This window comes from Podarcis gaigeae (assembly GCF_964106915.1).
Source record: "Podarcis gaigeae genome assembly, chromosome: 4".
NCBI lineage: Eukaryota > Metazoa > Chordata > Lepidosauria > Squamata > Lacertidae > Podarcis > Podarcis gaigeae.
The window spans coordinates 48886743-48901641 of record NC_139677.1 but is presented as its reverse complement, the minus strand read 5'-3'; the positions used below and the strand labels follow the sequence as shown (position 1 = coordinate 48901641).

At 41.5% G+C, this 14899-nt stretch overlaps 2 protein-coding genes across 4 annotated transcripts in view; one reads left to right on the top strand and one right to left on the bottom strand.

Moving 5' to 3' along the window:
• LOC310842510 (uncharacterized protein) overlaps positions 1–14899 on the top strand; it is a 148205-nt gene that overhangs the window by 31603 nt on the left and 101703 nt on the right. The window lies entirely within an intron of this gene.
• Positions 3040–14899, bottom strand: part of TSPAN7 (tetraspanin 7) — a 76155-nt gene continuing 64295 nt past the window's right edge. Inside the window, exons 5-8 of the mRNA XM_083734640.1 lie at positions 14171–14326; positions 11114–11197; positions 5278–5350; positions 3040–4091 (exon numbers count right to left, since the gene is read on the bottom strand). Of these exons, the coding sequence (XP_083590766.1) occupies positions 5282–5350; positions 11114–11197; positions 14171–14326 (309 nt within the window). The 3' untranslated portion in view covers positions 3040–4091; positions 5278–5281. The remainder of the gene's footprint in view (positions 4092–5277; positions 5351–11113; positions 11198–14170; positions 14327–14899) is intronic.

Sequence of the window (14899 nt, the reverse complement as noted above, 5' to 3'; positions counted from 1 at the left end):
ATCTGGAAGCACCCAGAAACCTCAGAGTTCTAGCACACTCCTCAGCCATGGGGCAAGCTCCACTTAGTAACTGAAATGGCAGGCATTCATACCAGCAAATCAAATACCAGCTCAGCTATCTGTTTTGCTCTTTCCCCAATCTTTTAAGCAAGTTGTCTGCCTTTAAAAAAAAGTTTTTTGAAAGCACAACATGAACATTCATGTCTTTGTCTTTTAAAAAGAAAGAAATATATAAATGCACAACAATCAAAGACTTGGGGGGGGGGAGAGTCTTGGTGACATTACAGCGGGGAGCCAATCACCACTGTGCACTGTCAACTTCTGCTGGAAACCCACAGAACCAAACCCCATCCTCAATTTAGGAGAGGAATAGATGCATTTAGATTGTATGCAGTGAGGAGCCTTCTAGGTTGGCCCCACTGTGTTGTATGTGTTATTAAAGCTGCTACTCCAAAAGGCAGAAATGGAGACCCAGTGGTCTTTGAGATGTTTAGGTTCCAAATCTCCATCACCAACCAGCCAGCATGGCCAATGGTCAAGGACTATGGGAGTCCCAATACTTTTCCCCCTTCAAGAGTTATAATTCTACATTACCTGCAGCACATTTGACCAGAGGGCCACAGGTTTCCCATCTCTGTCCCCAGATAATATGGGTTTTGCTGCACTTAGAGCTGCACGGAGTGATGAACTGGCATTACTTGAATAACTTGAGGACCATAAATGTGTGCAATGAATGCCCAATGATGCTACTTCATTGCAAAACAGCATTGTGAGGAGGGTCTTGGTGCAAGAAGAGGGAGTGCTTTGTCCTTCACCCTCCATACTCATTGCTTTCTCTTGTTGTGATTGTGAAAGCATTCCCTTCCAGCTGTACTCCAAATTGTCCACCCCTTTACACTGCTTTGCAGCGAAAAAGGAGGGCCATTGGAAGGTTCACCACATGCATTCACATGCACTTAGACCTTTGCACTGTTTGCCAAGCAGGCACAGCCAAGCTTTATCACCCCCTTTCTAGCTTTAATTATAGCCTGACACCAAAATTGATCAGGGGAAGCTTATACAGGCAAAGACACAAAATGCCAGGAAGCTTTGTCTGCTTGTTAGGCTGCTGTTAAGGCTTTGGAGCAGGTCAGGTTAAAAAGGCGACACCCTACTTCTGATTCACAAAGGGTACTCATGGTTTAAAAATCACCACAGTGGAACATCTTTGCTGCACCTCCACATGCCTCTCTCTCTCTGCATTACCGTTGAGCGGAAATCAGGAAGAGGGCCCAGTTTGTTCTGTGAAAGCATACCTTTAATTAGAGTTGCCATTCCTGCCCCCCTTTGCCCGCTCTCCTCCTGCTCATTTAACAGCAGCTGCACACAGAGAAATTAGGCAGGCTTTTCTAGCAGAGAGATAAAGCAATGAGGAAGAAAGCTCCACCTGCCTAATTTCTTCCTGTTAGTCTGCTGCGAAAGATGCAGGAGCAAAGCCAGGAAAATGTAGCTGCTCTGAAAGCATGGTCCCACAGGGTTTCCCCTCTCTGCTAGTTTTTATCAGCTAAGAGGTAGAAGGGTCCAGAGCGCAAGTGGTTGCCCTAACCAATCCAAGCACTTTGTCCACATCCTCGAGCCTTACTGAAACTCACCCAACACAAGAGGACTGGACAGTGCTCTGGACGCCCCTTGATTCAGCTGCTAAAATAGCAGACACTATATCCTAGTGGATGCAAGCAATTTTATCCTCAAAATGTTATGCAAACAAGTCATAATGAGCTACTGTCAGTTCTACCACCTCCTTTGGGCCGGACCCTATATTACCTGGAAAAGCTCTGCTGGACAGCACAATGAGGATCCCCCAGTAGCTGTGGCAGCAGCACCTTCATCCAAATGTCCCACTGCAGCACTAAGAGCTAACTGATGCTTCCATTTCCTTATGAGCTGGTTGCAAATTTCCAGCTCCTTTTCCTCACGACCTAGTTAAATCTGGCTGAGAAAGAAGGGCTTATCCCCCTGAGCATCAGAGTATTGCCCACTTGGCAGATCATGCTGTTATGCAACAGTGCTGCTACTGCCAGAGCTCAGGGGCACCATGCAGGGCCCAGCATCCTTGTCTCTCCCCTGACCGGGTGACTGGGATTTTGAGTCAGAACCTCAAGGCAGACATCCTGCCAGGCAGGGAAATGAGGCTGCAAAATTGCCCCAGAGACCTCTCAAGACCTGACCTAATTGTTTTACTCAATCAAAATTAGGGAGTCTGGTGCTGCCGCACTAGGGGACAGTAAGAGCCAAGAAGCAGGGTCCTCTTCTCCAGTGAACCTTGGTCCTAAATGTTTATCAAAGGACCAGTGCTTTCAGGAGGCTGCACAGTCATGAATGTCTCTTTCAGCTGAGATGTGTCCAGATGCTCCTTTATCTTCACTCAAATTAACCGCTTGCTCTTGCATTTTGTACTTGGTGTCACTTTCAAGCATACCTTTAATGTTCAGGTAGTGAACATATTTACACAGTGAAATTGGTAGTAACTGGTATTTGCATGTCATCTGAAGAAGCAATTTAATTATGAATACTAGGCAAATCTATTATATATGAGAAATAGAAAACAATTATGTCATACATATACATATACACTTCAGATCACATCTGCAATTGTAAGATTTTCAGACATATGTCGGGCAGCAACACAATGTTCAATATTCATACAGCTGGTCTTGTACTATCTCTTTTCTCCAGAAAAGAAACAAGACAATGTTATTGTCATGTTGCTGTAGGGCAGTGTATTTTATGTAGTTGCAATTTTTCATACCTGATTTGTGCCCCCCGCCCAAAATTGGATGATAACTGAAGTGCTACCTTATCCAGTGTGAACATAAAGTTCACATGAACACTTCCAAGCCCTGAAATAAACCATGTTCAGATGGTGCTCCATCAGAGTGATGGCAGGGGGGATGAAATGAGGTAGGAAAGAATATTTTGCAGATACAGGCTTTCATAACATTGCCATTGAAAAAAGAAGTCTGTGTAATTGCTGAAAAATAAAATGGAGGCCAGTAGAAATCCGTAATGGTTCCATTTATTAATATGTATATCACAAATACTCACAATATCAATGCATTCTTGTTGGCATGCTAGACAGAGGCCTTATTTAAAAATTCCTATTCTTTTTAAAAAAGGTCTTAAACTTTTGCTCCCCAACCCCAAAAAATATTCCACACACTCTTTCCCCCCCATACGTTTGATTGATTTGACAATGTATTTGGTGGCAACTTCAATGCAAAAGGAGAGTAAAAGAAATAAAAGGGGGGAGAAGAAAGTAGTGTTACAGCACAGTTTGATTAGTTCATAATTATCTAATTTTTAAAAAAGCAGAAATTACTGGTTTCACAGTAAGCAAACAAACACAGCTTAGTAACTATTACACAGGTTCAGATTCAGAGGCAGAATGCACTAGACAAAGGCCTACTGGCAACCCACTAGGTGTACAACATTAAGAATCAAAGGTGCAGCAGAACATCAAAAGAACAATTTCTCTCAAGCAGATTTTGGACTTTTTTCAAGTATCTTCGTGAGTTATGTAACTGATTTCTTCTTGGGGCAGTTGTGGGGGAGGGAGTGGGTACGTTGAAAAACTTTAGTAAAGCAGTAAACAAAAATCAAGAAATTAAAAATCTGAAAAACCAAATAATATATATATATATTTATATATTTGTATACAAGTTTAATATGGATGTGTGCGACATTTATTAACCATAGTGAAAGGCTAATCTCGCCCTCCAGTCACTACATGCACAGCCCAATCATTGCTGTTAATGAATTACCTCTGTTAACTTTACAATGCAACTACAGTCTGACCAAGAACATACATATAGTGCCATCATATGCAGAGCCTTCAGGATGGAGTGTACAGTACTGGATGCTGAATGGTTCAGGCTACTTTTGCGGCACAACAGTACTTCACGGAATGGTACACTACGCATGGTACAGAGTTTAGAAGGTGGTGGCTTTATGTGTGTGTATATGTGTAGTTGTGTATGTGCTCTAACATTCTTTAGAAGTCTTCCAAGAATTATCCAGTTCCTGATTGAAAACAGGCACTGTATTTGACACCCCTGGAAAGAACAGAAAGGGGTGGGTGGGAGAGAGAACAAGGGATTGTTTTAGTTACCATCAACCATAAAAATCCTCTTTTGAAAGTAAGGATGCTTTGGGTTAGATCAAAGGTTCCTTTCCTCTAACAGAAGAACTTTCCTCCTACTGGGAAAAGAAAGCCTTTGGATTGAACCCTGTATTGCGAAAACATTAACAAATATAAGCACAATATCTACTTCAATTATAATTAGAATCATTGAATTGTAGAGGTGAAAGGGACCATGAGTGTCATCTAGTCCAAACCCCTGCAATGCAGGAATATGTAGCTGTCCCATACAGGGATTGAACTTGCAACCTTGGCATTATCAGCACCACACTCTAACCAGCTGAGCTATACAGGTCCATCCTTTCCATAAATGGATACAGTTGGCACTCCAGCTATGCAAAGGAAAAGTGCTCCAGACTGCAGCAGCCATCTGGGAAATCAGGAGCATGCTCAGGACTAACAGCATCCTGAAACTGCAAACCTGGTTTTCCAAGGAGAGACCAACATGCTGAACTCCTATTGCCAGATCAGCAGTCCTACTGACTGGGAGCACTTCTACCTTGTCCAAATTAAGTTACAGGTTCTTAACCCACATCCAGCCCATCACTGGTTTAGAACCTTCACAGCCTCTCTGGGCCAAAATGTAAAGGAAAGAAAGTGTCATCAACTAACTCCAAATCTCCTAATGATCTGCCCCCATGGTTTTCATGTAGCTTAGCTGCCTTGCTGCTAACTGGTTAATGAATGAATTGAAATAAACCACAGAATAGCAGTGTAAGTGATATTTTGCTTCAGAAGATTGAAATCCCGTAAACTCTTTCCTGGGAGTAAACCCCACTGAATTCTGTGACACTTCCATCTGAGTAGATATGCAGATATTGTTAAGGTGGCTTTTTGTGGGGTTTTTTTGTTTTTTGTTTTTTAAGGATACAAAAATATATCCAGTATATTGCCTGAATCAAGAGATCTATTTAGGATTTTTTAAATTTATTTTTTAATAATGCCACTCTGATTAACTCTGATTATACTATTTTCATCCCAGCTGCAAAAACTGACTGACTATATACAAGCAGCTATGTAATGGCTTTCATTAGCAGAAAAGCAAGGCATCAGTGTCACTTTGGGAAGGACATCCTGCATAAAGCAATATACAGACCCACCTTGTTACACCATCTCGTACTGATTGGCAGTAATAAATCGGGACAGGCAACATGCCAACAGCATTCCAATCAACTGTTAGAGAGAGAAAGAGAAAATATCATACATGTAGTCCAGTGTCACTGTGAAATCCATGGACTCTTCTGAGGATTATTTATTTATTTATTTTAATCCCTTAAAATATGTAAATACACAAATATTATATGTTTAAGCCAATAGACACAATAGAAGCACAGAATCAATGCAATTGCGAAGCATCAGCTCCTGTAAAGTATCTCCCACCCAGGCAACTTCACGTTTGTTATATTTGTTTCTAAGAAATCAAAGTCTTTTTGACTTGCTTTATTATACAATATATATATGTTATTCCTATCAGCTTCCTGACATATGCACCCCTTCCCAATGGTTACAGCTCACCTCCAATATTTACACATTGAAAAAAGGCTGTATCTGCAAAACAATCTGTTGTTCTTTAGCTTCTTGTCTTTCAGGCATCTTAGGATATGCTCATGAAGATAGAATCATAGAATTGTAGAATTGGAAGGACCCCAAGGATCATCTAGTCCAACCCAATGCAATGCAGAAATATGCAGCTGCCCCATATGGGGGTCGAAAAAGAACCACGCTCTAACCAACTGAGCTATACAAGATCTCTGAGATCAGTTAAACACTAGTTATAGGTCAGCAAATAATCCATGAAAATCTCACTGTAATATGGGTCACTGTTTTCCCGCTATGCATTGACAGACAGCCTCCAGACCAGTGTGGTCTCTGGAGTGTTCACTGTGCAGACACCTGAACAATGAGCTCCAGGTCTGCCTGCTTTACACAGTACTTAGTTAAGGGATAGCAATGTGCCTCACAGGTTCTTTCTACTCCCTGCCATGTTGGTGTGTCAAAAGCAGTGGGTCAGACACAAAGTGACTTCAGATGTTACAGACATTGCCAGACACCTGTGCAATCACTTTGGCATTTATCTTGAAGCACATGGATGTTGTACAGGCTTTAAGTGTGATTAGAGTCTGCACAACTTTCTTATGCGAGCTCCTTTTATTAGACATTCTAATCAATTGCCACTAGCAGAAGAGGCTGGCAGCACTCAGTTCGTTCTATGTTATTTGACAATCACAGGTTATTGCTCAGGGAATATATACCCTTGCTTTGGTTTTAACATTCAGAGCTGTTTGCGGAGTTGTGCTGCTGCCTTTTCACTTCATTCAAGACATCTCATATTAAGTGATCATGAGTCGTGGCACTTTTCTGCATCTTGGCCGTAGAGTATAGTAGAATGCAAAAGTGTTCAAGAAAGTAGACCAAAAGGTACTTGTAATTAAAGTGTTCCTGTTTTCACTTAACCCCAGTACTCTGGAGCCAGTTACTCTCAATCAGATTAATCTTCCATTGTGGTTCAGTGTTACATTTCATCCTACACTCCATCTGTCCAACGTGGCACTTGCAGTTTGGAGGACTCTTGGCTGCCATGACACATTGCCTTTTTCACTTCCCACTGTGGGGTGTATTCCTCCAGTATAGCACACCCAAAATCCCTTAGACCGCTTCTTTTTGCATTTCTGTGATCCACATGTGAGCGGGTTGCCCACTGGTTGTCTTAATTCTAGATGGGCCCCTCCAAACAACTTTCCAATCATTTCCTTGTTATCTCTGCTACAAACCTACATTTCACAAGTGCAGAGTTTACCAATGACAGACAACTGATAATACTAAAATAAAATACAGCTGCTCTTTTAGTTCAATTTTTTAAAGGAATTCTACATTATGTATATAACTAAAAACAGAAGACATCAGTTGTCTTACAAAGTAAGATTGGAGTGAGGTCCACCACAGTTATTTGCTTTCTATGCATGTCACAAGAATCTACTAGAATGCCATGTGATATATTTGGCTATCCATTTCATAGCACAGTCAATGCTCACCTATAACTCCTGTACATTTCTTGACAGCTCAGGTTAACCATTTAATATGCTATACATTTAATCAAATAAGCTATTCTGGCGAGATGTATTTCTTCAACAACAACAACCTGCTTTAATTCAGTATACATTCCGCTATTTTCTTTCACACAAACATTACGATTGAGGAGACTGTTACCTTATCAAAATGCTTATGTATTAAATTGCCACTGGAATGATTAAATCAATTTGCCGTTTTGCAAAAAGCCCAATAACAATAATAATACATTTATTACCCAGCAGGCCTCAGAGTGGGTTACAACAATTTAAAATTCAGAATTAAACAGTTAAAACAGATTACAGTCACAGGAATAGAGTGAGTACTGAAAACACAGATAAGCAGATGTTAAAGGCCAGGGTAAAGAGGTGTGCCTTCAGCATTCATTGAAAGCTGGATATAACAGAAATACTTGACAGTCTTGTTTTGCTGGTAAGGAGTATGCTTAATTTAAGGAAGATTATAATGTCTTTGACTGGTGGTAGTGACAGAGTCAGTGTGTTTGGTTTTTAAAACCAAAACAGTGGGTTGTAAGCTCTAGTCAGTCAATAAGATTGCAGGCATATTAATACTTAGATATCCTTCTCATGCCCAAAATTAAACCTGTATTCAGGCTGCAATTAATTCTCAGCATCCAATTTTATATTCCACTTTTGTCTCCAATGAACTATGGGTTGGATCTAGATTTAGGGATACTTTGAGTAGACCCACTGAATCATTAAAATGTACATTATGACAGTAGTCGTCGATGGGGTAGCACAGTGAAGGCAGCATTGTCACCGAAAATTGCTGCTGATTCCTGAAAGTGGGAGGGGCAAAGCAAGGGAGAGGGGGCAACTCAGCATAGTGCAGGTACTGTAGCAGAAGCATTGGACTGGCTCTGCTGCTACATCTGTGCTGTGCTCCCTGCGCATTGCCCCTCTCATGACCAGCAGCAGCAATGCTCAGAGTTGGGAAGGCAAGTGAGCAGCACCGCCTTGCCTGCCCTGCCCTGGCATGCCCTGCCAACTGCTACTGCAAAATGACTAACTTAAGGCCCACTGATTTCAGTGGACCTACTCAGTTTCAGTATGACTAACAGTGCAATCTTAACCATGACTTCTCAGAAGTAAAGGTAAAGGTAAAGGGACCCGTGACCATTAGGTCCAGTCGCAGACGACTCTGGGGTTGCGGTGCTCATCTTGCTTTATTGGCCGAGGGAGCCGGCGTACAACTTCAGGGTCATGTGGCCAGCATGACCAAGCCGCTTCTGGCGTAAGTCCTATTAAATTCAATGGGGCTTACTCCCAGGTAAGTGGGGTTAGAACTGCAGTCTTAATTGGGATTCAGTTATCTGAACAGATTCAGATCTGAACAGTTCTATTTGCTGATGAACTGTATCTCACTCACTCAATGTACAAATACTTCCTTTGACAATTAAATTACCAATAAAAAAATACAAAGCAATAACATGATGCATGTGAAATACACCAGGCCTCCACTCTTTGAAAATGAATAGCTATTATACATTGTAAAATTGATTTCCAATACATTTACAAATAAGTGCCTGGGCTCTGTATTCCCCATTAAAAGCAGGTCAACATTGCTGTAAAGCTGTACTATAATTTGTCCCCATTTAATGAGTAACCTGGTTGCAATTCCATCTTACAAAGGGCATACCAGTGACCTTTTAAACCACTAGCTACACTCTGTACAATTCTCTTTCCTAAATGTACAAGGACAACTTGGGGACTAACAGGAAAATGTCCACCCACATTATATGTTGAAGGCTGCTGTCACTTTCTTGAAACACACACAATCTTTGACAATTTAGACTTTACCATGTGCAGCTTGGTTTGGTCCTTCATTTTCTATGAAGAATGCTTTCTTCATTACAGTGGTGCCCCGCAAGACGAACGCCTCGCAAGACGAAAAACCCGCTAGACGAAAGGGTTTTTCTGTTTTGGAGGCGCTTCGCAAAACGAATTTCCCTATGGGGTTGCTTCACAAGACGAAAAAATCTTGCGTCCCCCAGCGGTTTTTTTTTTGCTTTTTTTGCCCTTTTCCTAAGCCGCTAAGCCGCTTATCAGCTGTTCCGCTGATAAGCCGCTTAACAGCTGATCGCTGGAAGCCGCTTGACAGCTCTAGCACTAATCCGCTAAGCTGTCAATGGGCTTGCTTCGCAAGACGAAAAAACCGCTAGACGAAGAGAATCGCGGAACGGATTAATTTCGTCTAGCGAGGCACCACTGTATTCAATTCAAACTGAAAGGACCGATACCATTTAAAACAAAACAATCTCTTAAAGGTTCGCAGATGTCTCTTCTACAGAAGAGTGTGCAAATGTGAATTGTGCAGACACTTTTAGGCCCAAGGCACAGTCCATCCCACCCCCCAAATGTGTGCTTAAAGAAAGTGTGCCGCAGGACACTTTTATTGTATTTCATGACTTCTTCTTTTTCTAGTTTCAAAAAACTTCATTTTTCACAAGCTAAACCATCTCTAGTCTAGCTAATTAAGCAAAGAGAAGTGGAAAACACTCAATTGTGCAGAAGCAAAAAACAACAACTGGGGTGGTTTCTTCATGGCAGATTATCTCCCTCCAAAGTTAAGGACACAGTGCTGTTTGATGTTTCATTGTGCTATTGATTACTAAGAAACAGCATGGAAACAGATTATATGATGAAAGGGTGCGGTATACAATTACATTTTATTGTCTGACATAGAGGGGGTGGTAAGCAGAGGTAAGGAATTTCTTCCCATCTGCAGAACAAGCCCAAAGGGATGTCTTCATGATGTGCCACTTAGAAGTATGCTTGTATAACATTCCACTGGAAATCAAGCTCCGCCAAAGCCGGCTTGAGAACCGATTGCTATGGACAATAGACCTTTGCCAATAGCAATGCAGAAAGATCATGGTTCAGAAATGCAAGACAGTGAATTATACCATGGCGTGATCTCATGACATGTGATATGGCCACATTGCTGAAGCTAAGCAGGTTTGGGTCTGTTCAGTGCCTCGGTGGGAGGTCACTTGGGAATCCTATGTTCACTGCCTTGAGTGGGATATAAAAGTGGGGTATAAAGTACTAAGTTATCTCTTCCATCCTGTCATACATAATCAATCACTCCGTGAATCACCAACAATCCTCTTGCAAAAGTACAGTGTATCTTTGCTCCTCTTTTCAGCACTATCAGGAGGAAGGGTAAGATAGGAACATAAGAACAACTCTGTTGGATGAGAACAAAAGGTCCACTAAACCTAACAATGTGAGTCTGCCAGAGATGCTTCTGGGAAGCTCAGAAGCCAGGCTTCTGCCCTGTTTGTCCCCATCTAAGACCTGTGGCCCTTCCATGTTGTTAGTCTCCAATACCTGTCAGTCCCAGCATTTACACTAAACACGCTTTTATTTATTGCAAATGTTAATTGTGAAAGCTGAAATAAATTTATCTGTTGATGGCCCTTAATATGAACCTTTGAATGTGCCTACCTTGGCATCTGCTTTCGTTTCATAGATGATGGTTCTCTGAATCTGATATTTCCTTTACGCAAAAGACTGCTCTGGGCTGGGGGGAAACCTATGTAAGTCATGCATCAACTGCTTGGCATGTGAGTTGTTTACGCTCCATTTAAGCCATTGGTTTATTAGGTTAACCTTTATTTGACCCAATGGAAGGGTCCTCCCCACCCCCTTGAGGCAGTCATTAGTTGGGCTGTAACCAATATTCCCAAAGAGAAACTCCATTTAAGTTGGAAAAAGAAAAATCAATGAACAGATGACCCTAAGAACTAACGAACAGTTTGAGAGGCATGTCCCTTATCCTAATCCTTCCCAGAAGCTGAAGAAATAAGCAAACACACCTTGCCTTCAAAGCACTAAAAATGTATACCTGTGAGAATGCAATTCCAAAAGCCACTCCAGCTATGATCCCCATATTTGTCTCCATAAAATTGGTCATCAGATCGTAACAGCCCTGGAAAAGAAAGCAGCCAATTACTCTTGATAGGGATATCCACTTGCCTCTGATTTAGTGCTCAACGAAGGATTAGACAGTTTGACATGCACTTCAGCACCACAGTGTATACTAATGAGTAACCCAAGATTGTGGGAAGATTGAGTGAATTTGATAAACTGCATACAACTTTTCAAACTTTACATTTTAGGGTATGGTTACTATAATGTACCTTTCTTTAAAGCAATGTTTCCCCAACCTGGTGCCCTCCAGATTATTTGGACTACAACTCCCATCAGCCCCAGCCAGCATTAGAAGGATACAGTTTGTCTGGGGAAAATGAGCTAAAGATTTAGCAAACTAGGACAAAATGCATTTGAAAAATTCCTGCTGAAAGCCTCTGTTGAAACAGACAAGGGAGTGTCCACAACTTTCACACACTGGCTTCACTGAGAGTACTAGACAGTGGATTTCACCAGATCAGGCCTGATCTCTTAACAACTTCATGTCCTGGCTTGGTGACTCACTAACTTAAATGGGACCATGAGGCTGAAGCATCAAAATACCCCAGCATAAGGGATCTGAAGGTTGAAAACAAAACAAAAAATTATGCTTCATGCTGTACAAATGCTCTCAACTTTGGTGAACATTTCTGAAACTCATCAGAATTCAGCATTGTTTGCTATCTATTTCATAACTCTTTTTAATTCATCTGCCCACACTGTGTATTCTTAAAAAGACTGTTGCAACATTCACAACAAATTACCTGACAAAATATGTCTCTCCTGGGAACGTTTCATAATTAATGAACAAACTCCTTTTCACATTAAGATAACTATTCTCTTACTAATATTTTAGGGGGGAAATGGACTCAGTAGTTATGAATAAGTATATTCTAAATATGAGATTAATATCAGTTAAACTTCTTGGCATTATTCTGTGAATAAAACATATGTCTAAATCTATATCAGGAAGTGATGGACAGCAAAAACAAAAAACAAATCTGTTTGGGCAATCCACAAACAACTTCAAACCATCTGATCTACATTAAATCCAGCTTCATTCCTGTAGTAGGTCAGCTTCTCCCTACTAGATCAGAGCTCTTGTGTGCCTTTGCTGTAGCTTTGGGAGCTGGGATAGGAAATCAATTGTTTGCAAAGATAATCTTAGGCCTTGTTTGATGAGCCAGGTGTTAATAATTAAGCATGGAGGAACCTCATAGGAGTTAGGAAAAAGAGAGAACGAAAAGATTCAACAGCCGACCTTCTCTGAGAAAGCTCTAACCCCGTGTTATACAGACCGATAGCCTATGTGGGCTAAATCTAGCAATATGGGATAACAGCTAGCTGGCCTGCTATTCACCTTGACCACGGCATTGGAATTGCCTGTGATGACTCACATCTCTCTAGTATTTTTTGCATTATTGTAAAGAGGGCTTCAGCACAAAAAGACCCTGGATTAGTTGATGTTAGAGATGTGAAAATAAGGTATTGGGCACTGATCTAATGTTAGATTTAATTGATAATCATACAAAGATGGGCTCCATCTCCCGCCCCCTCTTGAATTCCACATTCGGCTTTCAAGATGCTGCTGCTCACCTGCCAGGCAATCTCTGATATTTGGAAGGGAAACATGCCCTAATGAGAAGAACAACCTTGCATGCTGTTGAGAACCAAATCCTGGAAAATGTTGGTCGGAAAATGACACTAGGCAGGACAAAAGGAGTGTAAGGGAGCTATAACTCCACTTCTTTCCCTTCCAATTGCAAAATGGGAATCACTCCAGGGTGCCTTGTGGACTTCCCAGCCCATTCGCTGAGCCCAAATGAAAGATGCTAGTTGGGTTGCCCTGGTGCAACTTCTCATTTCCTGTGCACCTGCCAGCATGGGAAACAAAGGTCTTCTAGGCTTTTTAGCCTGGGCAACCAGATTCTCCCAGGTTGTATGATACCATCATAACCAAGGAGCGCCCATCCTTAAGCAGGGGACAATCTCCCCCACCCCAGCAAAACTGAAGAAGATGGCTACCCTCAGTTTTTACGTAAGGAGAGATAAATAGCTTTATCTCAAAGGAAGAATTATAGTTATTCTCACTTTTTATCATAACAGCTTTTCATTTGTGACTGCATTTATATACCTACTAAGAAAGGTCACCTTTAAACAAAAAATAACCCCCCTATATTTTTCCATATTGTAACACTATTTCATGATGTAAACTGTTAAACTGGAAGAAGTAAATAAAATGACAGGGAATGGATACAGTAAATCAACATTAATGCTGTTATATGAGAGTCAGGTTGAACAGAAAAAAGTTCTGTTCCAGTACTAAAGAGGTATTTATTCATTTTTTTATACGTCACATAAATTGTGAGTTGAATAACCCGTATTTTCTACATGTTTATTCATCTTGTTTGTTCTCACTCATGCTCACTAAAACGCTGTGCTTTTTGCAATCCCTTTTGGCTCGGGGTCAAACGTTGCTGTGTTCTGCCTCCAGCTTTACGACTCCAACAGCATTATAACAGGCGCAGTAAACATGCCTAATGAAGCATGGTTCTTATGTCAATCATCTCTATTTTCTCAGTTCAAGCAGGCTGTTAGCACCCAGTACATGGCACATCTTTCAGAAAACTGGTTGCAAGATGTTGAAAAAAAAGCAACAGGTGAGGACAGACACGATGACTGGCATAACTATCAAGGTTATCTGAATCTACTTGCTGCATTCTTCAGCCTTGTCAGCTCTGCCTCTGTGGAGGAAGTTTTCTGTCAGAATGAGAATCAGGGGCATGGGAAGTTAGCTCAGGGATCACTGGGAAATGGGAGAAACATCTCTTCTCTGTTGGAGTATGAGAAACACCAGCTCTAGAACGCAGCTAAGCAGTAGGATGAATGGGTAAGACTGCAGTGAATTCCCCAGGTGCCCCCTTTTCAGCACATTTTGCCTTTTGTTATGGAGAAAGCTGAAAAATATGCAACTAAGCAAAGTGGTCCATACCTTCTGGTTTATTTTAGTAGCAGCAATGGTAATGTTGGCCAGGTCTGAGGGATTGCAGTCAGAGGCATTCATGCAGCAGCTTGGGGGGATACCATGTTCATAAAAATAGTGACTAGTACTCCAATTGGTGTAGTTCTGGACACCACAGCAACTCAGCTAAAAATAATCAGAAAGGAAAGACCATAGTTAGAAAAAGCAGGAAATGCTTCACGTCCTTACTTCAAACTATACCAACTATCACAAAAAAGCAGCAGCAGCCATTGTAGAGGAGCAGATTCATACAGCCACCTTTTTTACACTGGTGTTGTTGCACCTTACCTGGGCAGGATACGATGGTAGTGGTGGGGATGGGGAACTTGTGGCCTTCCAGGCATTGCTGGATCACAATTCTCACCATCCCTGACTATTGGCTATACTGCCTAAGGTTGATGGAATTGGACTCCAGCAACGTCCGGAAAGCCACATATTCCTCATCCCTGGCCAACACTGACTGGTTGAGGGTCCTTCCAGCCCTACTAGGAGATGCCAAAGACTGAATCTGGGATCTTCTGCCTGCAAAGCATATACTACAGGCCTTCTACAAAGAGCATCACATGCTCACAAGTACCATCAGACTTCTGGAGTTCTTGAACAGAATAAACATTTTCAAACATTCCAAGCATGCTTTGCCAAATGCTTCTCAAGTGAACTGGGGAATAACCAGTGAGTCATGTGCCCAGGCACTGATCA